The sequence below is a fragment of the Oryctolagus cuniculus genome, chromosome 11 (assembly GCF_051225735.1).
Source record: "Oryctolagus cuniculus isolate XC-2025 breed Fujian yellow rabbit chromosome 11, ASM5122573v1, whole genome shotgun sequence".
Classification (NCBI taxonomy): Eukaryota; Metazoa; Chordata; class Mammalia; order Lagomorpha; family Leporidae; genus Oryctolagus; species Oryctolagus cuniculus.
The window spans coordinates 98,103,755-98,127,454 of NC_142877.1; the positions used below are offsets into that span (position 1 = coordinate 98,103,755).

Genomic DNA, 23,700 nt, shown 5'->3' on the forward strand with positions numbered 1-23,700 from the left:
CTTTTCAAATAAATAAATAAAATCCTTTAAACAAAAATGTTTTAATGACTGTATTTCAGCTCAGTTGATTTTCCTTCTAATTGTACACGTTTCATTCTATAACATTAAAAATTATCTGGGCAGGTATTGTGGCACAGTGGGTTCAGCTGCCACTCACAACACTGGCATCCCATATGTATTGCCAATTCAATCCCTACTTGCTCCCCTTCAGACCCAGCTCCCTGTTAAAGTGTCTGGAAGACAGCAGATGATGGTTCAAATACTTGTGCCACTGCCACCCACAAGGGAGACCCCAGATGGAGTTTCTGGCTCCTGGCTTCAGCCTGGCTCAGCCCCGGCCTTGGAGATCATCTGGGGAGTAAATTAGTAGACAGACACTCTCCATCTCTCCCTCTCTCTGTTGCTCTGCCTTGCAAATTAAAAAAAAAAAAAAAAAAAAAAAAGTTATTCTGAGAAGGAGACCATAGACTTTATCAGACTGCCAGAGGGATTCAGGCACAAAAAGCTTAAGAACTTCTCTTCTCTAGTGAGATTACATTTGGAAACTCTAAGGTAATACAATAGGTAGGCAAAATATGCTTACTGTTTATACTCTCAAGTTTTCCACAGTAATAAAACAGTTCACAGATATAACGTATGTAAACTATCTTTTCAAACTATCTTGTTCACTTAATTCCAACTAAAAAGAAACTGCAAGAGAACAAGAGCTGAGCTCATAACAGTGGACTTCTGAATATCATCATACCTCCATTTCACAAGACAGAATTCCATCAGGGCCTTTGGATTTGTCAGAAACTAAATTCCTTGGCTGGGATCCAGAAAAGTCCCCATTCCCCATCCCCCTCTTTGAAATCCAACTTCTTCCCCTTGACTTAAGTTAGAATGACTTGATGTACATATTAAATCTGGGTTTTAAAACAGATGCTTGCTAAACAGAAGTTTCATGTTTTAGTAAGGGCTTTTCTGAGTTATCCATTAATTTAATTCTGATATTTTTTTAATCAGCTCATTAGCCTATTCACAGGTCAAGTTTACAGCTTCAGAACACTGTAACAGATGTTTTGAATATCCTATTTTCTACCAACATGGGAAATCCTGGATTTCTTTTTTTTGTTTTGTTTTGTTTTGTTTTGTTTTTTGACAGGCAGAGTGGACAGTGAGAGAGAGAGACAGAGAGAAAGGTCTTCCTTTGCCGTTGGTTCACCCTCCAATGGCCGCCGCTGCAGCCGGCGCACCGCGCTGATCCGATGGCAGGAGCCAGGAGCCAGGTGCTTTTCCTGGTCTCCCATGGGGTGCAGGGCCCAAGCACCTGGGCCATCCTCCACTGCACTCCCTGGCCACAGCAGAGAGCTGGCCTGGAAGAGGGGCAACCGGGACAGAATCCGGCGCCCCGACTGGGACTAGAACCCGGTGTGCCGGCGCCGCAAGGTGGAGGATTAGCCTAGTGAGCCACAGCGCCAGCGAAATCCTGGATTTCTAATAGCATCCCAGAAATAAGGCAAAGACTACAGAAAAAAAAAAAAAAACCCTAGGTTGTTAAAGAAACTTTAATACAACATAAACATTTTGAACAGGATCAAAGAAACTGATTCATATCTAATCCAAGTTCAAAGCACTGCTTCTTCTAAATGTAAATGTGGAAAAGATTTCTCAGAGGAATTTTTAATTTAATTTTCATTATATTTTCTTTGCCATGATCTTGACTGATTCAAAATCTTTCAACACTAATGTGATAACTTTTCACAAAAAAGTCTTTGCACTGAAAATAAATTACACAACATATAACACAGGTAGAGACAAAAAAATAAAAAGATCTATAAAAGTCATTTGTTGGGTTAGAAGGTGAAAGAGGACTCTAAAATAATTCTTATACATTTTTATGTGCACAAAAGATCTTCAAGCACACACAGTACCCTTAGAAAATGAATAAATTAACAGACTATGCTCATTCAACATGAATAACATCTCTTGTGATTGCTACATGAGTTAGCCTGCCTTTGCCTTTAATAGGTTTACGATCTAAATGATAAGAAATGACATAAACCCATGGAATAATTAGGTTATTTAAATATCTAATCACAAAAACATGGCAAGATCGATGTAAATTTTAGGAATTAAGAAGAAGAGCTCAGCGCCTTTCTGAGTGTTTGGTACAGCCTCAAGGAGCAAGTAAGATCAGGAAGACTTGGAAGCTCCATCAAGGCAGGGGCCACAGCTACGCTATCCAGACACTGAAGCCACATGTCCAGCTCAGGGTTTACTCACAGAAATTTTTTTTTACTTATTTATTTGCTTGTTTTATATATTTGAAAGTCAGAGAGAGAGAGAGAGAGAGAGAGATCTCCCATCCGCTGCTTCATGCCCCAGATGCCTGCAGCAACCAGGGCTGTGCAAAGCGAAAGCCAGGAACCCAAAACTCAACCCAAGCCTCACATATGAGTGGCAGGGACCCAAGAACTTGAGCCATCTTCTGATCTCTCCTAGAGTGCTCATCAGCAGGAAGCTGGAATGGATAGCAGAGCTAGGATTCAAAATCCAGGCACCCTGATACAGGATGGGTGTCCCAAGTGATAGGATAACAGGTTAACTGCTATGTCAAGTGCTGGCATCTATATCACCTGGTTATTTCCCAAATTACTACAACAGTCAGAGCCTGACCAACCTGAATATAGGAGCTCTTATGCTCCATCAGGTCTCCCTCAGAGATGGCAGGGATCTAACCACTTGAGCCATAACCTGCTGCCTCCCAAGATGTGCATTAGCAGGAAAAAGGGACCAATATCTGAGGCAGGACTCTAACCCAGGTACTCCTGTAATAGAATGGAGGTGTCCTAAGCAGTATCCTAACCACTGTGCCGAAAGCCTACAACAGAATTATCTGCAAGTGAGTGATATACAGAGGGAAGAATATGACCTTGAAGGAAAAGATTTCAGGAGCAGTGAGAAATCTAATATAGCTAGATCAAGGAAGTTAATGTTTGGATAATTCTGGGTTATAAAATGTGTTCTTTTAAATTTTTTTAAATTAGCTTATTTTTTTTTTCAGATAGCATTTCATTCATTTTTATTTTTGAAATGGGAGAGGGAGAGTAATATCCCAAATGAATTATCTGTAACAGAAAAGCCAACTTTAATTTTCATTATACATATAATAGTTGATCACCAGTTACCATTCTGAATTTGTGTATTACTAGGTTAGAACACTGCTTAATCCTTTTTTTAAAAAAAATGCATTTAGATGAACATAAAAACTGAATAGTTGTACTTTTTAAAACTGTAACCTAATTTTATTCATCAATTATATTACATATTCAAGTTAGCTTTTTAGCCCAGATTTCAAATAGTGGAGGGAAAAAGTATTTATTTGAGAGGTAGAGATACAGAAATAAACAGAAAAGGTTCCCATCCACTGGTTCACTACCCAAAAGTCCACAATGGCAGACGCTAGGCCAGGCCAAAGCCAGGAGCCCAGAACTCCCAGTCTGTGCCCCCCAAATATGTGACAGGGACCCAACTATCTGAGCTATTACCAGCTGCCTCCCAGGGCACACATTAGCAGGAAACTGTAATCTGGAGCAGAGGCAGAACTCAAATCCAGCAACTTCAAGGTGGGACGTGGGCAATCTTAATGGTAGCTTAAGTGGTAGGCCAAATACCTGCCTCCAAAACAGTGGTCTTTATGCTGTGGAAAAGTGATTTTTCAACTTTTCCAATATGTCCTGGGAAGAGAAATTAAGTGAAAATGTGCTATACTACACAGAAAGTGAGAGCAACAAACACTAACATCAGGGGTGAAGATAATTAGGCCATTCTGTGTGAATTTAGATGGGCCTGATCTGCTTCAATGCAGGGAAATGGGAAGAGAGAACCAAAGGTGGAGGAAAATTGGCTGGCAGATCCTGCCAGGGCAGAACAAAGAGGAACAGGAAGGATTTCAGTCTTCCATAATTTGTGCCTGAGTGACTGGAAGAAGACTTTCTCTTAATTGTGATTTATTGATTCATTTATCCATCAAATGTTGTATTACCACATGAGTGCTCTCAACCTTATAAAAAGAAGCATCCATTCATTTCCTAGGCCTTATAGAAGACTGAGTTCTTGATATGTGCCAGGATCTTGCCAGATACTGGGATGAGATTATAAAGACAGTCCCTACACTGAAGAGATAAGAAAGAAAAGAAAGAAAAGAAAGAAAAGAAAGAAAAGAAAGAAAGAGAGAGAGAGAGAGAGAGAGAGAGAGAGAGAGAGAGAGAGAAAGAAAGAAAGAAAGAAAGAAAGAAAGAAAGAAAGAAAGAAAGAAAGAAAGAAAGAAGCAATGGTAATACATTAATGCTGTTCCTATAGCAATATCTGCCTCCTCACTGCTGCTTCCTGATTCCCATCCCTCCTGACTTTTCAAAGAGATCTGAGCAATAAACAGATTTAAAGACCTGGCCCGAAGCAGAAAACACAACTGTGAAACTTACAAGTTTTTAGGCTTAAATTAAGTACATCACTCATGTTATTTTTTTCTTAAACATTTAATTACAAAAATGCATGCATTCTCTTAGATTCTATTTTGTGTAGAACTTAAAATACTGTTAAGAATTAAGTTAGAAGGTTTGTTTTTTTTTTTTTTTACTGCAATGAAAGCAGAAATAGCCCAAGTAGCATACCCTGTAGCGATTCAAATTATCCAGTAAAAACAACAACAACATTGCAAAACAACAGTATGGTTGTGTGAATAATAGCAAGGACTGCAATGTGCAGATTTTCAAAAGGAAGCATCCTATCATATTGGTATATTTCTCAATCCACCCTGCCCAAGGAACCCAAGGTAGGTACAGATCTACGAAAAGAGTCAGGCAGGAATCCTTCCCCTTCTCTGCCTGAAATTCAATAAATCACATTTGTCAAGAGTTGCCTCAAATAAAGGCTCACTCCTCCTTTCCACTCTAGAACATTCTGTGCATTTGGAATTATTCCAGATTCCAAAGTGGAAATAGAAGTATTTACTTCAGAGGGTGTTGAAAGGATTAAATCATTTGAGCCAGTAAAGACTCAGTTAATTAACAAGCTTGAACATATGCAAATATAAGACTTAAAACTCAACTTCTAAAAATGTAAATGCATTGACAGGGAAACTTTTATAGCAACATTAGAAATATTTTGCAAAAGTAAAGAACAATGAGAACTTTATAGAAATGGGTATTGGAAAAATTCAAATCTTAAATAGAAATATAAAACAATCTCTTAATAGTGATCTTCACATATCCCTAGGATTATACAACCATTAATGGTTTCAATTAATATGATTTGTATCATCTTGGGCAGGGCTTTATCTTTTTCTTTTTTAAAAAAGATTATCTATTTGAAAGGCTGAGTGAGACAGAGAAAGAGCGATCTCCACCCACTGATTCACTCCCCAAATGGCCACACTTATGCAGGTCTGGGCCAGCCAAACCCAGGAGCCAGGAACTCCATCTGAGTTTCCCACGTGGGTGACAGGGGCCCAAGTACTTGGGTCATTCTCTACTGCCTTCCCAGGCATATTAACAGGAATGTTAAATTGGAAGTGGAGGAGCCAGGACTCTAACTGGCACTTCATTATAGGATGCTGAGTCACAGGTGGCGTCTTAACTCATTGCACCATTATCATTTCAGATGTGATGTTTTCAGGAGAAGATACCAGTCCCAGATTACTTCAAATCTTTTAAATTCTTTGTCTCAAGGTTGTTCTTTGAGCTAAAAACATTTTGGCTAATGAAATGCCAAAACCCTAGCTTAAAGCCAACCCAAATTATTGTCTGCAAAGCTTCAAGGTCTCTAAAACTGACACAGATCTGTAGGGGATGGGTGACTAAGGAGGTTTGTACTGAATTATAGACATGAGATGCAAGGAATTTATAATCAAATTAAGGGATCAACACTTCAAATTACATAAATAGCAAAATCACAGTGTATCCCATAAACATCTGCTAAGTCATACAGCACTGACACCAAGGGTCAAGGAACTGGAGTCATCAGGTACGGCTTCAAAGAGCACAAAGATTTCAGGTCAGGCTTGGAGGAATGAAAGGATTCAAATTCATGAAAGAAAAGTCATGGACGATGAATGCAAAGTCTGTGTTGCTTCTCAGTTTCGTCTGGACTTTATGATCTCAAATAAAATACTCATCATCGTTCCCCCACCAGGAAAGCCAAAATTACCAATGGTCTTCTATATGTGAAGTCCTGTATATCACTTAATTAGGAAGATTTTCAACTTAGAGAGACAGGGGAGAGGTGAATGTTGGCCCAGTGGCTCAGAGTTCAAACCCCATTGTAGAATGCCTGGACTGGACACTTGCCTCTGACTCCTGGCTCCTGGCTCCAGCTTCACGATGATGAAGAACTTTGGAGACAGCAGTAACAGCTCAAGTAACTGGGTTCTTGCTACATACAGTAGAGACCTGGACTGTTTCTGGCTCCAGAATTCAGCCTGACCTAGCTTCAGCCCCAACTCCAGCTGTTGCTGGCATTTGGAACCAAGCCAGTAAATGCATCTCTCTCTCTCTACCTCTCAAATAAATAAGTAAACAAGCAAATATGTAAAAAAAAGATGGGAAACTGGCTTAAAGATAAACAAAAGGCAGCTCAAAACTAAAAATAACTCCAACCTCACAATAATGGTTTTATAAAAGAAATGAAATCTGTTTTCTTAAATACAATTTTTGAAGCTTGCTTTTGCCGTTTTACCACTTCTCAATCAAAAACAAATTCAACATGGAATCTACATTAAACATATGTATAAATTTTACTATTTAGATCAGTCTTAATGTGGGAAAAAAAATTTTTTTTTTTTTTGACAGGCAGAGTGGACAGTGAGAGAGAGAGAGGCAGAGAGAAAGGTCTTCCTTTGCTGTTGGTTCACCTTCCAATGGCCGCCGCCGGTGCGCTGCGGCCAGCGCATCACACTGATCCGATGCCAAGAGTCAGGTGCTTCTCCAGGTCTCCCATGGGGTGCAGGGCCCAAGCACTTGGGCCATCCTCCACTGCACTCCCTGGCCACAGCAGAGAGCTGGACTGGAAGAAGGGCAACCGGGACAGAATCCGGCGCCCTGACCGGGACTAGAACCCGGTGTGCAGGCGCCGCAAGGCGGAGGATTAGCCTAGTGAGCCATGGCGCCGGCCAGGAAAAATATTTTTACACTAAAATCTCAGAATCTCACTGCATCTTTCTCATGTTTTAAATCATAGTTGTCTTTGGCCACTACAAACTGTACCTCATTCAACAGCTGTGGAAATATCCTAAGCTATTCAGTACCTGGTTTACAATGGAGCATTGAATTTATCCAGCAAAAGCACAACATGCATGTCAGTGCTTCCTTTTGTCCTGTGTATTCTAAATCTAAGTACAGACAGATAGGATATCCTCAAATTATTTCATTTGCTTCATTTGTTATTCCAGAGAGAAACCTAGTGCCTGATTTACAGTCAGAAAGTCAATTTAAGAACCTGTCACACAGAGGGGCCACAGGTCCTGGGACTGAAAGGCAAGTCTTCCTTATCAGGATTCTTCTGTCTTTTGCTAGGCAACCTTGGAAGGCCTGAAGCTTTTGTCTGAAAGGAAATGAAAAAATGCTGGTTTTCTATGACTCACCTAGCACCAAAGTGATTAAATTAAAGAGAAAGCCATGGACACCACTTCTTGAGGTCACTAACAGGACCAAGTACCTCAAAATCTATTCACATAAATTATAACAGATTGGCTTTAAAGTTGTGTGGGCATGTCAATAAAATTTTTAAAATTTTTGTGTATTTCTTTATTTCATCTATTTGAAAGGCAGGGCAAAAATTAGAGAATGACAGAAAGAGAGAAACAGGGAGAAAGATTTTCTATCTGCTGGTCCATTCTCCAACCCATCAGCCACAGCTGAGCCAGGCCAAAGCCAGGAACCCAGAACTCCATCTGGGTCTCCCATGTGGGTGGCAAAGGCCCAAGCATTTGAGCCATCATCCACTGTCTCCCAGGACGCACCAGCAGGAAGGTGGATCAGAAGCAGAGGTGCCAGAACTTGAACTGGCATCCCAGGCAGCAGCTTAACCTGTTGCACCACAATGCCTGCTCCTTAATACAATTTTTAATGCACACTACAAATGTCTATTGCTACTGTATATTCAATACATTTCAACAAGCATTTCCAAGGATCTAGTAGTCTGTGTTGGATACTATACTTGGTACTGAAACTATAGTCATTTTTGACAAACCATTTAATCTCTATAAAGATAAAAAATAATAAATGTGTTATCTCTCCATAAAAATAACATTGTGATATTCACATGGCTATGATGAGGATTTAAAGAACCATCTAGGGGCAGGCACTTGGCATAGTGGTAGTCACTTAGGAAGCCTGCATCCTATATCAGAGTGCCTGGTTCAAGTCCTGGACTTAGCTTCCTGCTGACACACACCCTAGGAAGCAGCCGACGATAGCTTAACTTGGCCCTGCCATTCATGCAGGAGATCCACTGAGTTCTGGGCTCCTGGCTTTGGACTGGCCCAGGCCTGGCTCTTGTGGGCATTTTGAGAATGAACCAGAAAAGGCAGGACCCCTCTCCTTCAGTCTCTCTGACTTTCAAATAAAATGAAGGTAAATAAACATGGATTAGAAAAAATAAAAATAAAGAAGCAATACATATAAAACCCTGAGCGCAGCATATGGCAAACCACACCTTTTTTTCTTTGCTGTATGTTTTTTTTTTTTTTTCCCACTGTACAGCAGTAAACTAGGGAGACAAGGCTGTATACTTACAGTATAGAAGATACAAATAATAACAATGACAACAAAATAATAATGACAGTGCTGCTGCTACTACTACTACTACTACTACTAAGAGCAGAAAATACCAATTCAGAACTTATTATGAGCAAAGCACTATTCTACATACTGTCAACATTTAGCTCATTAATCATTCCATATAACAACCGTCTTCAGTGAGTAACTAGGACCATGACAATGCTATGTACACATGGATGTGGGAGTGGTCCTTTAAACCCCACCCCCAAGCAGTTGGGAAAATATCTTCCTGGGATTAATAATATGAGGCAGGTAAAATGACGGAGGGATGTGGAACTGGGATGGTGAGAATACTCACAGGGAGGTTCAGAGAGCTCACTGCAGTTCAGTTCAGGAAAAGACTATGTGAGGGACATAAGCAACCTATAAATCCACATACCAGGCAAAGTGGTTACTGGAGTGATAGAAAGAGAGGAATTCTTGGGAGAGGCAGTTTTACAAGGGCAGTAAGAGCGGGATGGTTGGGAAACTGCTGGAGAAGCCTACCTGTCAGCAGCAGCCTGTACTGGGGGATCCTCTGAACCGGCTTGAGCAGGTAGTGCTTGACGGCCAGATTAGCACAGCGCGGGCTCATCTGAAAGGAGAGGACGTCCAACTTACACACACTAGGAAGCAAGGGATCCAGGATGTATGTGCTCCGGCGTCAAACTCTACCAACAGCCAGCAGCAACTCTGGAGGGGACTCCTAGAAAAGTTCCCTTTTATTTTAAGGCACAAACGTTATACTGAGAATGAAACCACAGCCAGATTCACCACGAGACCCACTCTCTTCCGTAGGTCCATTTCTGATGTCACTTGCTCCTGGGGAGAACTTGTTCACAGCTCTGTCAGAGCGAGGTGGCCAGAGTCAGCATTCCAGGCTGGCTGGGGGGGCCCTGCTCAGCAGCTCTACTCCGAGCATCTGCCCACACATACAAGACAGTCCCAGTGACCCCAACATAAAGTGGCAGAAATAAAACTGCTAGGAACTGGACTCCAATAATAATCAGAGTCTGGTGGTCAGTATGTCCCCAATAACAATTGAGTGATAGAAAGCAAAAATTAAAGGTAACCTGAAAAGCTGCCATTTTAAGTTAAGAATTCCTTCTTTAACAAGTTGGAAGGATATAAAACTCTTTTTTGGTTAAATGGCCTTATAAAAGATAGCCCCCAAATCACAGTGCATATTGCAACATTTGATTGTGGAACCACATTTTGACTTAAGCACAGAGATATCTGATTCTGCCTCTAAGTTCTTTGCCTTAGTATGGATAACAGACATCTCTACCCATTTGTGAGCTTCAACCCCAGGCTCCAACCCAAGAGTTTACAGTGAAGTGACATCAAAGTGGCCAAGTGAAAATGGTTCTGCACACTAACAGAGAGTGTCTTATACTTCTTTCACAGCCAGCTGGGTGGGTAAGAGCTTTTATTTCAGATTTCTTCAGACTGTCACCTATTTCTAAAATATGCACAACCACTGTCTGCTACACAGAATACTTAGAAAATGATAATGAGTGCATGCCAAAGGCATCTTTCATACAGACACCATCTCCCTGTCTTAGCCTTTTTTTGCTGCCAAGGCAACAGGACTACCAGACAGAGACTGAAACCTGGGTCAGTCATCAGTTACCATAGCTACATCATACTTTGTTTTTTGATGGTATAGAGACATCAAGAAGGGGAGGAAAGAACCAAAAAAAGGTGGGGGAGGGAAGGAGCTACAAATGATTTGAATGTGTGATTATATGTCTACCGCATGAATTATAAACCAGCAATACCACAGTATTTAAAAAATCCTCCATTCTAATTTTATATAGCTGAAATTCACTGGCTTTTCAGTTTCAAAACAGAGAAGTTAAGTACTAAAATATGGTAAGCCCAAATGTTACTGCAAAATGGTAGAGTGGACTTAAATGGAAATTGTAGTTGAAAACTAATTTTTAAATCCTATTGTAGCCAGTGCCGCGGCTCAATAGGCTAATCCTCCACCTTGCGGCGCCGGCACACTGGGTTCTAGTCCCCGTTGGGGTGCCGGATTCTGTCCGGTTGCCCCCCTTCCAGGCCAACTCTCTGCTGTGGCCCGGGAAGGCAGTGGAGGATGACCCAAGTGCTTGGGCCCTGCACCCCATGGGAGACCAGGAGAAGCACCTGGCTCCTGCCTTCGGATCAGCGTGGTATGCCGGCCGCAGCGTGCTGGCTGCGGCGGCCATTGGAGGGTGAACCAACGGAAAAGGACAACCTTTCTCTCTGTCTCTCTCACTGTCCACTCTGCCTGTTAAAAAAATAAAAAATAAAAATAAATAAATAAATAAATCCTATTGTACCACTGTATTCCTAATCAATTTAGCCTGGTAGCTATTTTTGAGTGTTTTGAGTCCAAACACAAAGCTCTTGGCTGATACATGCTATAAACATATAATTCCTACTTTTATATAATTTTAATTAATGTTATAGTAATCATTATAGTATGATTTTACACACATTAAATTTTTTAACTTTGACACTAAAACTGCTCTTTATTTAAAGGGAAACAAATTCTAGTTCCCACCCATCATTATGAGTTAGTTGTTAGAAGACTAAGTTTACATTATGTTATTTTACCCCAATTTAAAAAAAAAAAAAGTCCAATCGAAATAATAGCTTTCAAGCAAAAATATTCCAATGTGCAGTAACAGATCTTCAAAATTAAATTTTGTACACTATTTGAATTTGCATGATTTAATTTGTTCAATTCCTTCTTTGATATTTAGAAGGGATTATATTTTAATATCTTTGTTTTCAATGAACGCAAATTATTAAAGCTTCAAAACAAGAAAGAAAAGGAAATGTTTAACATTAGATGGCAACAAATACCTCAAATTCTCTAACAACTGTAGCAAAACCTGGATTTTTCTTGCACTGCTCATCCAGCAAAGCTATATTCTTATCAAATTCTTTGATATATGTGGAATACATTTTTAGATATGGTCCCTTCTTTACAAAGATATCAGCAATTCTTTGTTGTTCAGTCCTATGGACAGAGAAGAGATGCACAAAAATTTAAAAAGAGAGTCATTATTGTGTCTAAAACACATCTAATAATGAGCAACACCCACAGCCAAGCCATCAGCTCATTTCTTTTTTCTCTTCCCTTAAGATACTTCCCAGAAGGCCTACTCTTCACATTTCTACCCTCTCATTCTGCCTGGACTCTGCCAGCCCTCTGACTGGTCTTCCTGGTTCCATTTTTGCCTCTTTCATCACATTTGTCAGTGCAGGAAGTCTAAAAAACATCCTAATGTATGACTTTCAATAGCCTTCTGCTGTGTTTAGGATAGCAATAAACTCCTTATCTTGGTGTACAAAAGGCTCCAGGAGCACCCACATGGGAGATCCAGAAGAAGCTCCTGGCTCCTGGCTTCAGATGGGCACAGCTCAAACCGTTGCGGCCAATTGGGGAGTAAACCAGCAAATGGAAGACCTCTCTTTCTCTCTCTCTGCCCCTCCCTCTCTTTCTGTGTAACTCTGACTTTCAAATAAATAAATCTAAAAAAAAAAAAAAAAAAAAAAAAAAAAGGCCAGCGCCGCGGCTCACTAGGCTAATCCTCCGCCTAGCGGTGCCGGCACACCGAGTTCTAGTCCCAGTTGGGGCACCGGATTCTGTCCCGGTTGCCCCTCTTCCAGGCCAGCTCTCTGCTGTGGCCAGGGAGTGCAGTGGAGGATGGCCCAGGTGCTTGGGCCCTGCACCCCAAGGGAGACCAGGAGAAGCACCTGGCTCCTGGCTCCTGCCATCGGATCAGCGCGGTGCGCCGGCCGCAGCGCGCCGGCTGTGGTGGCCATTGGAGGGTGAACCAACGGCAAAGGAAGACCGTTCTCTCTGTCTCTCTCTCTCTCACTGTCCACTCTGCCTGTCAAAAAAAAAAAAAAAAAAAAAAAAAGGCTATAGCATGAGCTCAGTGTGCCAAAGCCATGAATTCTGGCCATCTAAAATAATCAATCTACAGGTACCTAAGTGGATTCACTATGCTGAAACCATTCAATGTAAGGAACACCTCTTTGTCACATGCAGGAGCTCTGATGGCTTCATCAAAAATTGGAAACTCGACAAATGAACAAATCTCAGTTCATCTTTACCAGTTCAGCATTCTTTCCTCCAGTTCCTTCAGAAGATCCCTGTTGAGTTCATACAGCTGAGGCAAGTAGTACAGGATCTGGTTTAAAATCCGGTCCTCTATCACTGCTTTCCCAAGTTGCCTGGAAGCATGAGCTACTGCATTCCGGAAGTCCTATTATCATCCGGGGGAGGAAAAACAACACATACACACACAACTTGATAACAATTTTTTTCCCTGAGTTGCCTTCTTCCCTAAAATGATATAAACTGCAAAGTGCTATTTTCAGAACTACAAACAAAAGTACTCACTTCTTCCTACCCCACACCCTACTCACCTAGATAGAAAATTAACTTAAAATATTATACAGTAGTTGAGGTGGATATTTGATCTTAAAAGAGATTTTGAGAGCGGCTGTTTTGTCCATCAGTTAAGATGCCCGTTGGGACACCTACACCCCACATCAGAGTGCCTGGGTTCAAGTTCAGGCTGTTTCCAATTCCAGTTTCCTGGAACCCCTACTCCTGAGAGGCAGTAGTGACAGCTCAAGTGGTTGGTTTCCTGCCACATACTTGGGAGACCTGGATAGAATTCACAGTGCTACATTGGCCATTATGGGCCTTTGGAGAGTGAACCAGTCAACAGGACAGTGCTCTCTCTTTTCCTCTTAAATAAATTAAAAAATTAAAACAGACTTTGGTACTTCATTTACCTTTGAGTTTGATTTCCAAACTTGGCTATTATACTAACAAGGTGTCTGGAAACTGTATTACGACTCTAGTCTTTAAAGTTATTCCAGTTCCATCCTATGAACAGAAACCACTTATTTTTAAAGACCCTCAAAAGATTTTTAGCTAATTTTACTCTGGATGCGGTAGTCCCTCTGTCACTTTCAGGAATCTTTTCCCAACAATGAGAGCATTCTAGGTGGGACATGTGGAAGGAAGCAGTGCCTGATAATCAGACTCCTGAATCCAAGCTCTTGTTCTTAGTTTCCTGTGTTGCCTTGGGCTAGCCTCATTTTCCTCATGTGCTAAGTAAGTACATTAATTTTATGAGACTCTAATTATATAGTACAAATAAAAATTTTTGCAATGCATTTGCTTACAGGATCAACTAAAACATTTTAACTCTAGACTGTAAATTCTCCCTTCCTTCCAGCGAACCTCCCAATAAATTCACCAAAATTGACACTTTTCACAGATTAAAAAAAACTCACATATTATTTTCCATCTGCTGTTACCTATAAGACTACTTGTAGCATATTTTAGCGTAGGTTGCTGACGGCAAACCCTGTCACTCCAGAGGACTTGCAAAAGGTAGTGTAGGAGATACTATGCTTAGATCCCATTGTCCCTTGGGGGTAGGCCTCACTATGTAAGTAAAACAGTTTCACAGTCCTCAGGACTCAAAAACAAAGATTCGTTCCTTCTTAGGAACTGCAGTTTTAATTAAAACCTTAAAGCAAAGGTTGGATATGATGACTCTTTCCTTGGCTTTACTGCCCTTGATCTTTATTTCCAATGCTTTTCCTTCCAGAATTCACTAGGCACACCAAACAAACTAAGAAAGACACGGTTCTCCCCTCTTGTCCCCCATTCCTTCACCCCTGTCCACAACATATATGTAGTAACCATGAATACGTCTCACATGTGTTCAAGTCAGAAAACCTTATGTATAAGTTAAAAGTACATGAAAGGATTATTTTCTAATGCATTGCTATTTTAGATAAGTCAAACCATTTTTTTAAAAATCCTTCACTTAGGACTCAGTACCTGTGACAACCTGTATTGGTCCATGTCACCTTAGCTCGAAAGAACTAACTACTTATACCAGTGACTAAAGAATTAAGTTGCATTTCTATTTAAAAATTAGGATGTGTAATTTGTATAAGCTCCACCCAGAAAGCACCACTAAACATTTCCAGAAACCAATTGGATCTGGGCCAAATTCCATCTCCTAACAGCTTGCTTCAATCAACACTCATTTATTTACTAAGAGAAAATTGAGATACTTAACACTTTTGAAAGTCATGAGACTGCCTGCTATCAGAAAGAGCTATAGGATATATTTACATATTAGGATGACTACCTCAGTTGTAAATGTATTCAGATCATAACAATTAAACAGCTGCTGTGTGTGTGTGTCTTTGTGTGTGTGTGTTTAAAGTCAGTTTAGTGATAGTGATTCATTAATTCAGATGCAAGAGTTCCTAGCTCAGCAAAGCAATAAGCCCTGCCCTTTCTTCTGGTTAAATAAGGGATGACTATTTGTCCCTTGGCAGCTAGATAACTTGTTTTCCAGTTGGAGGGTATTTCCTCAGCCATGGCAGTGACAGTAGATGTTAGTTAGATAGTAAGTAACTTAAGGATCCAGTTTTGCCAGACTCTGCATTCCATGTCTTCCACCACTGCCAAAAAGGAAACTTGTTTATGTAAGACACATTTAACAGAGATCAGCCAAATCCACACTGAGCTGACCAGTCAGATGGCCACCAAAGATGGGGAGGCCTTTATCATATAGTAGGCAAACACCACTTTTTCCAGTACTAGATGTTTGTAGGTAGCTCTGGATGAACAGAGTCAATGATGCCTTTTTTATTAAATTGTAATAGGTCAGAATAAAATAGAAGTCTAAAAACTAAAGAGTTGGGGATGGCGCTGTGGCACAGTGGGTTAACATCCTGGCCTGAAGTACCGGCATCCCATATGGGCGATGGGCGACGGTTCAAGACCCGGCTGCTCTATTTCCGATCCAGCTCTCTGCAATGGCCTGGGAAAGCAGTAGAAGATGGCTCAAGTCCTTGGGCTCCTGCACCCATGTAGGAGACCCAGAAGAAGCTCCTGGCTTCTGGTTTTGGATCGACAGAACTCCAGCTGTTGCAGCCATTTGGGGAGTGAACCAGCAGATGGAAGATCTCTCTCTCTTTCTCTCCCTGTCTCTCCTCTCTCTAATTCTGAATTTGAAATTAATAAATAAATCTTTAAAAAATAAACAACTATAGGAACTTAGAACATCTATATGCATAAGACTCATAGAGTTATTATTCTATGCAAGCACTTGACAGAGTCTTTGACCAAGCAAGTCAGGTTCCTAACTAACCCTTTCTTTGGCCCATTTGTGCGCTTCCTGTAAAGAGGTTCAGCAAGAAGCCTCCCACTTGGCCCCTCTTCATCCAGATGAAGTCTGATCATGCTGGCCTGTCCTCAGCAGTTGTCAGTTTAGCCAGAATCCCCCTTCACCACTCATGTGTCCTCTTGGTAATCTTCATCCACCGATTCCAACTTTGCCCCTTAGCTATAAAATTCTCACTTGTCCACGCTATATCTGGAATTGAGCCTAATCTCTCTTGCCCACTACAAAACCCCACTGCAGTAGTCTCTGCACCTCTGGTGACTATCTTGAATAAAGTTTTCCTTGCCGTGTTTTAATAAGTGCCATCAAAAACTTTTCTTAAACACTCCACTAAGGCCATTACTGGTTCTTACGGAACATTTCTGAATACTGTAACGGGCACTGCTTCCCTCAGGCCACCGCAATTGTCTCCAAGAGCTCCACTTGGAATGTATGGCTTCCACAATCACACACAGTAACTTCTGCCCGTTTTATGCCCTCACCTCCTGGGTCACCATGTGCTCTGGCTCCGTGGCAGATGTAACTAATTCACACAGGAACCACACACAGAATCTTAACTTCTCAGCTCTTCATGAACCTCAACCATTGCCAAAACTAGTGCCATTGGAAGGAGGTAATTTTTTTCTTTATAAAAAAGGCTGATTACAAAATATGTCTGGTTCTTTTTCTAAATGTTAACAGCCAGGATAATTTGGGAAAGTGTGATGAGCCAGAGGCAAAGCTATTTTGGGGTAGAACAATCTAAATTCACCAACACCTCCTTAACCAGTGAGGATGCAAGTCAGCAGGACTAGCATTTAAAAAATTAGATCCAGAGTTTGTTTTGCTTTGTTTTTCACACTGGAAATGCTGGGTAATTAGAATAAAAGGTATGGGGGAGAACTAGTGGGTAAAAATGTTAGGCCTGGGGCCTGTGTTGTGACACAGCAGGTAAAGCTAGAACTTGCTTTGTGGGCATCCATATGGGCGTCAATTCATCTTCCACCTGCTCCACAACCATTACAATTCCCTGTTAATGGCATGGGAAAAACTGTGTTAGGTGGCTCAAGTGTTTGGTTCCCTGCTTCCCACATGGGAACCTCCTGGCTCCCTGGCTGTTGCAGCCATCTGGGGAGTGAACAAGCAGATAGAAGCTCTCTCTGTCTCTCCCCCTCTATAACTCTTTCAAAATAAGTAAATATATATTTTAAAAGTTTCAAAAGAATACATGTTTTAAAATAATGTTAGGCAAGACATAGATTCTTTAGGTATGAACTACATTCACTTTAGCCTTTATAACATAAAACTCACCAAAGATGCTGCATACAAAACTGAATCAAAGCAATAAGTCTCACCCTTACCTTGCTGGTGGTAATAATTCAAAGCTTTTTCAAGCTAAAATTTTTAGAGACAACAATAGGTCTCTGAATGATAAAGCATATCATAATATTATTCTTAATAATTCCCCCAAAATCTATAAAAAGAACTAGATCAATATTAAATTGATTATTAATCACAATGAGGTATTTACATACTAGCCTTGTCAGCTCTGAGCATGTGGGGAGGACCTAAGTAAAAATCAATGCAAATAAAATCAAATATGTATGAACAGCTTGAGGCAATGTAGCATGAAACAAATGGCCTTGTTTACTAGGTCAGGATTCATATCTCCAGGGCCAAATAGGAGTAGGTGACTTAATTAACAGTTGTCTAGACTGGGCTTCCTGACCTGAGGGCATTACTTAACCACCATCACTACACAGAAAATTACAAAACCCAAATGGATACATGGACAGATACGGAGCTTAGCACCTAGGGCTTTCTGTATACATGAATGACACTTTGCAGTAGGTAAAAGTAAAGCAGCTGCTAAGGCCAAAGAGCTATGATAAATATGAAGATATGAATGTGAAACTATGAAGTAAAAGTAGAGAGGGAAAGTCCCTACATCAACAGTTTCTTTTTTAAATGAAAATATTTTTCCAATGAATTTATTCCTCCCTCTTTATGTGTGAAGACCTGGTGTTATCGTGCATAATCATGAATACAAAGCTGTGTTAAACTTATCCCAAATTTTCAACTTCTTTTTATAACATTATTAAATATCAGAATAATATATCCCAAGTGACCAAAATCTGGCTTCATTTTCACATTTAGTAACTGAAAAATTAGAATTTCTCTGGTTTCCAGGGCAACCGAAAGAATTCTGAAAGCAAGGTAATAATATACCCAAGGATACACTATATTCTATCCAGTATATAGAGATTTCTAGAAATAATTTTAATCATTTTATAAACAATCATTGAGTTAAAGGGCTCAAACTGGATGTCAAAATCTGACTGTCATTTAGCAATGGGTTACATTTGAAGCTTACTTTCTTCATTTAAAAAACAGACAACATCTACTTGATAGGGTTGTTATAAGGATTATAATAGGTAATCCAACATAGTTAAGAGCTGGCAAGGCACATAGGGAACGCTCAGTAGGCCATTTATAAGTTGAAGGAGCTTTGGTTAATTTAAATGATCACATGAACATTTTTTTAAGATCCACAAGCCCCTGGATCTTTGGAAAGAGAAGAAAGATCCTTGGAAAGAGAGGAAAGATCCTTGGGAAGACTCTTGAAACAAAGCATATGAAGAGAGGGAAACACCAAACCAAGATGAGGAAACACCTCAGCTCCTAACAATGAACTTTGTTCAGGGAGGACAGCTCTCTGCACAGGAACCAGGCTGCTCAAAGCAGGGCTTTGGTAGCCATGTCAACATAAGCTAGGAGAGTCTTCCCAAACAGAGACTAAAGGACAACGAAGTAGTTACCAGGACTCAAAAGACGGAGTATTCAGTAGAACACGAAGTAACTTTAAGACAGTAATGTGTTTGTTTGTTTTTTGTTTTGTTTTTTTTTTTTTGTTTGTTTGTTTGTTTTTGTTTTTTGACAGGCAGAGTGGACAGTGAGAGAGAGAGACAGAGAGAAAGGTCTTCCTTTGCCGGTGGTTCACCCTCCAATGGCCGCCGCGGCCGGCGCACTGCACTGATCCGATGGCAGGAGCCAGGAGCCAGGTGCTTTTCCTGGTCTCCCATGGGGTGCAGGGCCCAAGCACCTGGGCCATCCTCCACTGCACTCCCTGGCCACAGCAGAGAGCTGGCCTGGAAGAGGGGCAACCGGGACAGAATCCGGCGCCCGGACCGGGACTAGAACCCGGTGTGCCGGCGCCGCAAGGCGGAGGATTAGCCTAGTGAGCCGCGGCGCCGGCCGAGACAGTAATGTGTTTTTAAAAATTTATTGAAGAGGCAAGAGACAGAGACAGAAAAAGGGAGAGAGAGAGAGAGAGAGGTAGATAAAAGAGCACACTTCCATATGATTCACTTCTGAAACGCCTTCAACAGCTGAGGCTGGGCCAGGCCAAAGCCAGGAGCCAGGAACTTAATCTGGGTCTCACACATGCGTGGTAGAGACTCAAATACTTGAGCTATCACCTGCTATCCCCCACCACCACCCCCAGTGCACATTAGCAGGAAGCTGGAATACAAAGACACTCCAATATGAGGTGTGGGTTCCCAAGGGACATCTTATTCATTATGCCAAACACCAGCCCCAATATGTGCTATCAATTTTGAAAAGTTAATTACAAAAGAGAACTTATAATATAGTCTAGTACTAATATGAGAAACTACCCCCCAGGAAAGCTTTCTCAATATGAATTAGTAATTAAGTTTTTAAGAAAATGTTTCTAAAGTTGGAGATTTTCTACACACGAATTAGGCCTCCATGTTTCCACTGGACCAAGTAGAGAGCACAAAGGCAACATCTGGTAAATGTGAATCACCCAGAAGTGTAACCTACTTTCATGTTCGTATATACTTCTTAAAAAGAAACCCAAGAATAATGATACTCTTTGCAGAGCCATAAACAGGTGTACATTTTGTGAACCTTCCATTTTTTGCTATTAAGTTTAATTTATGATGTGAATAATTATATCACATAAGTAAATTTTCCCTTCCATTGCTTTACTATTGCTTCCTCTACTTTGTACCTCTCTTTTGTTAAATCTTAATAGTTTGCTGAAATATAATTAGAATAAAGTAACGCCAAAAGCATTTTAATTGCCAGTATATAACAAAACAGGTGAAAACTTGCAAGCAAAGGGAGAGCATGAAAAGTGAATACGCAGTCAGATAAATCATCATTGTCCCAACAGGTCTGTTCAAGTTGACAATTATAAAAACTGAAAATAAAACTTCAAACAGTTGTAAATGTCTGTTTCTGGGAACTTATTCAGAAAACAGTCTGGAACAATGACAATGACATTCTTTTTCACACTATTAGTCCAAAATTCTGACAGCAAATATCCTCCGCAAACAGCCAAGAGGATACATTATCACTTTTAAAATTCTTTATTGTGAGGATATAAAGCTTGAAGACTTTGGATATATAAAAGCTCTGCTTTTTAAAGAAATCATTTGGGTATATCTATCTATATACGTCAGATACATATGCATTAAAATATTCACATATATATTGAATGTATGAAAAAAAATTTTTTTTTGGTCAGGCAGAGTGGACAGTGAGAGACAGAGACAGAGAGAAAGAAAGGTCTTCCTTTGCTGTTGGTTCACCCTCCAATGGCCGCCGTGGCCGGTGCGCTGTGGCCGGTGCACCGCGCTGATCCGAAGGCAGGAGCCAGGTGCTTCTCCTGGTCTCCCGTGGGGTGCAGGGCCCAAGCACTTGGGCCATCCTCCACTGCCCTCTCAGGCCACAGCAGAGAGCTGGCCTGGAAGAGGAGCAACCGGGACAGAATCCGGCACCCCAACCGGGACTAGAACCCGGTGTGCTGAGCCGCAAGGCGGAGGATTAGCTTAGTGAGCCGGGGCGCCAGCGAGAATGTATGAATTTTAAAATATGACCATGTATTAGAGAAAGCATATAAGTGTAATTCATTTAGTTAGTTATACTGAAAACTTTTTGGGTTTGGGAAAATACAAAAGGAGTTAGTCTTAAACATCAAGAAAATATTAGCAGATACTTACAATATGCAAAAGTTTCAATACATCCACAAATCTGTAAAACACAGCAATGAAAAAACATTTTTATTTTTTTTCTTTTTTTCTTTTTATTTATTTTATTTTTGACAGGCAGAGTAGACAGTGAGAGAGAGAGACAGAGAGAAAGGTCTTCCTTTGCCGTTGGTTCACCTTCCAATGGCCACCGCGGCCAGCGTGCTGCGGCCAGCGCACTGCGCTGATCCGATGGCAGGAGGCAGGTGCTTCTCCTGGTCTCCCATGGGGTGCAGGGCCCAAGCACTTGGGCCATCCTCCACTGCACTCCCTGGCCACAGCAGAGAGCTGGCCTGGAAGAGGGGCAACCGGGACAGAATCCGGCGCCCTGACCGGGACTAGAACCCGGTGTGCCGGCGCCACAAGACAGAAAAAACATTTTAAATGAGTCAATGAGGGGAAAATAATTGTCCAAATTGTAAATTAGATACCTACACTTTCTCTGAGCTTATGATCTCCTTGGCAATATGATGCACTTTACTTTTCATTCCAGTATCTTCATCCTGTGGATAAAAGAACATTCAGAAAGTATGAAACTCATTAAAGGATAATGAAGATCAGCTATGAACAAGGCAGACATGAACTTTTAACTCCGATATGTACAATCTCCATCCGTATTACACACAATTCATGCTGTATAACATCTCAAATGACAAAGGTAGAAAATATGATGAGGGATAAGCCACAATACAAGAGCAGCTGAGAGCAGTCTGTAATGGGATTAACCGACCAGCCTGAGTAGTACCTCGATGGTTCAAACCATTCTGCAGCAGAAAGGACCCCTACAGATACCACATGAACGTGAGTCCACTGGGTGCACACAGCGATGTAATCATTACTGGTGAATATCCAGCAGGTCTTTTTGAGAGAACTTCACCCTAAGTAAGGCCCTTCTCAGACAACCTTAAGTACAGTCTGAACGAATTTCTTCCCAGTCTATACCAACATTACAGCCACAGGCTCTCAATTTCTTTAAAATCCCTCGTACCGGGGTCTTAGAAACACGGCAGTTCTATCCTGAAGAGCTAAAGTGAAGTTCTTTTACTCTGTACTCCTTTGTAGGAAAGTTTAATGCCCCAGCAAGGGGGGAGGGGGGGGATGTGCATGCTTGAAAGGAGTAACAGAGATATTTTGGCAGGAGGTACAGTATTTAGGTGAATTTCATGTTGTTAATGGAATATTAACACGGCTGGCTTTGTTTCCAGGGGATTAAAGAAAAGAAGAGTTTCTTATTTCTATTCGAATGAAAGATCTGAATCCTGCAATTCTATAGCAAGGGGCAAAAAAAAAGTAAATAAGGAATAAGCAAATCTAATATTTTGGAAACTATCCTTAAGGTAAAAATTATGACTGCTGTGTTAAAACGAAAATGCTCTAACGTTTCTGTTGATGAAACATCAGACCTGGTTTTTAGAAAGAGAGATTTCTGCATCCACGTGGACACTGGCAACACTAAGACACAGTCATTCTGTACTGCACAGGGCAGAGCTGGACAGGGCATAGTTGGCTAAGGCAACGTGAGAGTAAGCATAAAAAGTAGCTGCGATGGGGCCGGCGCTGTGGCATAGCAGGTAAAGCTGCCACCTGCAGTGCTGGCATCCCATATGGGTGGCGGTTCGAGTCCCAGCTGCTCCACTTCCAATCCAGCTCTCTGCTATGGCCTGGGAAAGCAGTAAAAGCCCAAGTGCTTGGGCCCTTGCACCTGCGTGGGAGACCCAGAAGAAGCTCCTGGCTCCTAGCTTCGGATCAGCAGAGCACTGGCGGTTGCAGCCAACTGGGGAATGAACCAGCGGATGGAAAACCTCTCTCTCCACGGCTCATTCTCTCTCTGTGTAACTCTGACTTTCAAGTAAATAAATAAATCTTTAAAAAATTTTTATCTATTTTCATTTTATTTGAAACCTATTAAAACAGTGACATACAGAGATCAATCTTTTATCTACTGGTTCATACCCCAAATGCCTCCTGGTGAGTGAGTGACAGGGACCCAACCATCCAAGCCATCACCTGCTAATTCCCAGAGTGTACAATAGCAGGAAGCTAAACTGGAAGCAGCAGTCAGAACTCCAATTACACACTCCTGTATGGGATGTGGGCATCTTAAACGCTGCACCAAATGCACACCACTCAAGGTTTTATAGTATGTTAAAAATTATATTTTAGGGATCAGTATTGTGGCACAGTTGGTTATGCTGCTAACTGTGAAGGCAGCATCTCGTGAGTGCCAGTCCAAGTCCTGGATGCTCCACTGTTAACGTGCTAAGGAAAGCAGAGTAAGACGACCTAAGCGCTTGGGTCCCCGCCACTCACATGGAGACAGAGTTCTAGGCGCCTGGCTTCAGACAGGCCCAGACGTAGTTGGTTGGGTCACTTGGGGAGTAGACCAGTGGATGGAAGATCTCTTTTCCCTCTCTCCCTCCCTCTCTTTTTCTGTAACTCTGCCTTTCAAGCAAATCAATAAATCTTTTTTAAACATTAAATTTTCATTGTAATCACTTTTATGTTCAAAAGAAGTCAGAGAGATAGAGGGGAAATCTTTATCTTTAAACTTTACTTTTAAAAACTATATTGAGGCCGGCGCTGCGGCTCAATAGGCTAATCCTCCACCTAGCGGCGCCGGCACACCGGGTTCTAGTC

The 23,700-nt window shown here is 41.2% G+C and overlaps 1 protein-coding gene across 6 annotated transcripts in view; it reads right to left on the minus strand.

Moving 5' to 3' along the window:
• Nucleotides 1–23,700, minus strand: part of FGD6 (FYVE, RhoGEF and PH domain containing 6) — a 133,961-nt gene that overhangs the window by 43,022 nt on the left and 67,239 nt on the right. For all 6 annotated transcript variants that reach the window (XM_089308772.1, XM_002711207.6, XM_089308769.1 and 3 more), the window contains exons 4-8: nt 21,499–21,566; nt 21,037–21,067; nt 12,915–13,066; nt 11,655–11,811; nt 9,306–9,393 (exon numbers count right to left, since the gene is read on the minus strand). In XM_089308772.1, the coding sequence (XP_089164898.1) occupies nt 9,306–9,393; nt 11,655–11,811; nt 12,915–13,066; nt 21,037–21,067; nt 21,499–21,566 (496 nt within the window). The remainder of the gene's footprint in view (nt 1–9,305; nt 9,394–11,654; nt 11,812–12,914; nt 13,067–21,036; nt 21,068–21,498; nt 21,567–23,700) is intronic.